Source organism: Priapulus caudatus, unplaced genomic scaffold, assembly GCF_000485595.1.
Source record: "Priapulus caudatus unplaced genomic scaffold, Priapulus_caudatus-5.0.1 Scaffold1916, whole genome shotgun sequence".
NCBI classification, from domain to species: Eukaryota; Metazoa; Priapulida; class Priapulimorpha; order Priapulimorphida; family Priapulidae; genus Priapulus; species Priapulus caudatus.
This window is the reverse complement of record NW_014578977.1, coordinates 26,216-28,988: the sequence shown is the minus strand read 5'-3', so window position 1 is coordinate 28,988 and position 2,773 is coordinate 26,216. Positions and strand designations below refer to the sequence as shown.

Here is a 2,773-nt window from a genome sequence, read left to right as displayed (position 1 = left end):
CCCCAGCCTCCCCCCAGCACCACACCGCCTCCCCCAGCACCACCCGCCTCCCCCAGCCCCACCCGCCTCCCCCAGCCCCACCCGCCTCCCCCAGCCCCACCCGCCTCCCCCAGCGACAGCAGAACCAGCCCGCATGCTTGCACACTCACCACGTCCACACCTGTCCAGCCTTGGTGAGAGCGAGAGAGAACTGCGCCCCACATTCTATCTGCACCACGCCGAGACCTGTCAGCCGCTCCACTGCCTGCTGTAAAAACCACAAGCACACACACACGGCTGTGTAATACCGAATGTACACTCACGCACGAACGCACGCACGCACGCACGCACACACACATGCACGCACGCACGCACGCACGCACACACACATACACATACACGCACTCACGCACGCACACACGCACGCACGCACGTACACACACGCACGCACGCACGCACGCACGCACGCACGCACGCACGCACGCACGCACACACACACACACAAGGCTGTGTAATACCGAGTGGGCACACGCCATGTGTACACCGCATGTGTACGTGTAGGCTAGCTGTGTAGGAACGGACTAGCTTCCATGCCTGCTCCTCTATCACACAGCTACTATGTATAGCTACCATACACAGCTACTACATATAGCTACCATACACAGCTACTACATATAGCTACCATACACAGCTACTACATATAGCTACCATACACAGCTACTACATATAGCTACCATACACAGCTACTACATATAGCTACCATACACAGCTACTACATATAGCTACCATACACAGCTACTACATATAGCTACCATACACAGCTACTACATATAGCTACCATACACAGCTACAACACAAACCCCACCCTCTACCTATCTGTGTCACAGCCCCCCCCCCCTACTGACTAACGTACCTGCGGCACGTTGCATCCTTCGCTGCCGCCGCGGCCCAGCTTGCCGAAGTCTCCGTCTCCCCACGAGTAGATGATGCCCTCGTCCGTCAGAGCGATCGTCTGCGCGTCTCTGCTTCCGCACGCAACCTGCACCACTCGCTGTCCGGCCAGGGCCTTCACCTGCAGTAGCCACAACCACAGATGTTAGACTACAAGACAGACCGGACAAAATGTCTTGGTTTTGTTTTAAATGTGTAAGGAAATTAGCGAACAAAACCGATGTACATACACGTGCATTATAACATTCATATACTATTTCACCTTATACAAAACCATAATAAGTATAAATTAATCACTGTCACGCACATTGGCTGGGTCACATGATACATGTAACAGTATCATGCGACACTGTCAATCATGACAGTGAATATAATGTATTACTATCACGCATCATGCATGATACATCGTTATTATACAACGCGTCATGAATGATACACAGTTATCGTAGCGTGCGTCACACAACCCATGACTACCAGTAACATCGTACCTGCTTCGGTCTGAGCTGGGTCATGTTGTCGCCGTGGCCGAGCCGCCCGTATTCACCGAGGCCCCAGGTGTAGAGGTCACCGTTAGAGATGATGGCTGCACTGTGGGAGCTACCGCACGCCACGTCACGCACGCGCTTAGACTTCAACACCTCGATCAGCCGCGGTCGATCACAGATCCTACGATAAAGAAGCCAGAAGTGACAACTGAGGCCATGAGCAGTAAGCAACTACAGTGGTGACCGATTTATCTGCCAACAGTTTCTGAAGAACGAACGTTGTGAATACAATCCTAAAGTCGTAAAGATTGTTGACGTACCTATGAGGCTGGTTACAGTACATACAGAATATTTACGGAACTAAAAATTACGGAAAGTTACGGACAATTCACGAAAGGTTCCGTAACGGTACGTAAATTTTATTATAAGTTTTTTCGTAATCGTCCGTAGTTGTCCGTAATTTTTATCCGAGTTCTGTAAAAAAAAATCGGTTTACATTCTGCTAGAATGTCCCAGCTTGCCGTCGTCTCCTTCTCCCCAGGAGAACACCTTTCCATCGACAGTGAGGGCCATCGTGTGTCTCCCACCTACGTGACAAACAAAACCCACATGAGTGTGTACGACCATTATGTCACGATCCGCAGTGGCAGCCACGTTCATACTCTATATGATTATTGCTCACACTTATACTTACCTATTATTTAATATAATGCTTATATTACATTATCCTTCTAGTAAAATGCTAGTTTAAATGTGGAGAAATCATGCGAGCTTGCATTTAAACATAGACACCATCGCATGTATTACAAAAATAACTTCTCCTTTTCCTCTAACGGTTTCGATTGTTCACAGACTGTCAGAGTAACTCGTACCTGAATGCACGGCGACCTTCTTGACGACGTACTGGCTGAATGTGTTTATCAGCTTAGGTGAGGAGACGTTGCTGCAGTGACCGAGACCTAGTCGACCATTCGTGCCCTCACCACACGCATACACTTTACCCTCCTGCGTCACTGTAGCAAGGAAACACACGCAGGTTCACATCAACACGTATTACAATAACAACTAGAGCACTCGGAGAGCACAGACCAGCACAGCTCCAAGGCAGCTCAGTTCTGTGACTGTGAAAAATTTTATTAATTCATTAATTCATTAAATAATTAATTGGGTCCGGATCACCACTAAAATGTAATCAATTCTAAGTTATACCATTTCTGACCTATCCTAAAAATTTTAGTAATTTATTTATTTATTTATTTATTTATTGGATCCGGATCACCACCAAAATGTAAGCAATTCTAAGTTAGCCCATTTCTGACCTATCCTGGAAATTTTATTAATTAATTAATTAATTAATT

General features: G+C 47.5%; 1 protein-coding gene across 1 annotated transcript in view; it reads right to left on the bottom strand.

Annotated features, from left to right (window-relative positions):
- The window catches only part of LOC106817898 (E3 ubiquitin-protein ligase HERC2-like), a 25,666-nt gene that overhangs the window by 2,700 nt on the left and 20,193 nt on the right, over positions 1 to 2,773 (bottom strand). The window contains exons 15-19 of the mRNA XM_014822609.1: positions 2,288 to 2,428; positions 1,912 to 2,002; positions 1,419 to 1,596; positions 893 to 1,051; positions 150 to 244 (exon numbers count right to left, since the gene is read on the bottom strand). Coding sequence (XP_014678095.1) covers positions 150 to 244; positions 893 to 1,051; positions 1,419 to 1,596; positions 1,912 to 2,002; positions 2,288 to 2,428 — 664 coding nt within the window. The remainder of the gene's footprint in view (positions 1 to 149; positions 245 to 892; positions 1,052 to 1,418; positions 1,597 to 1,911; positions 2,003 to 2,287; positions 2,429 to 2,773) is intronic.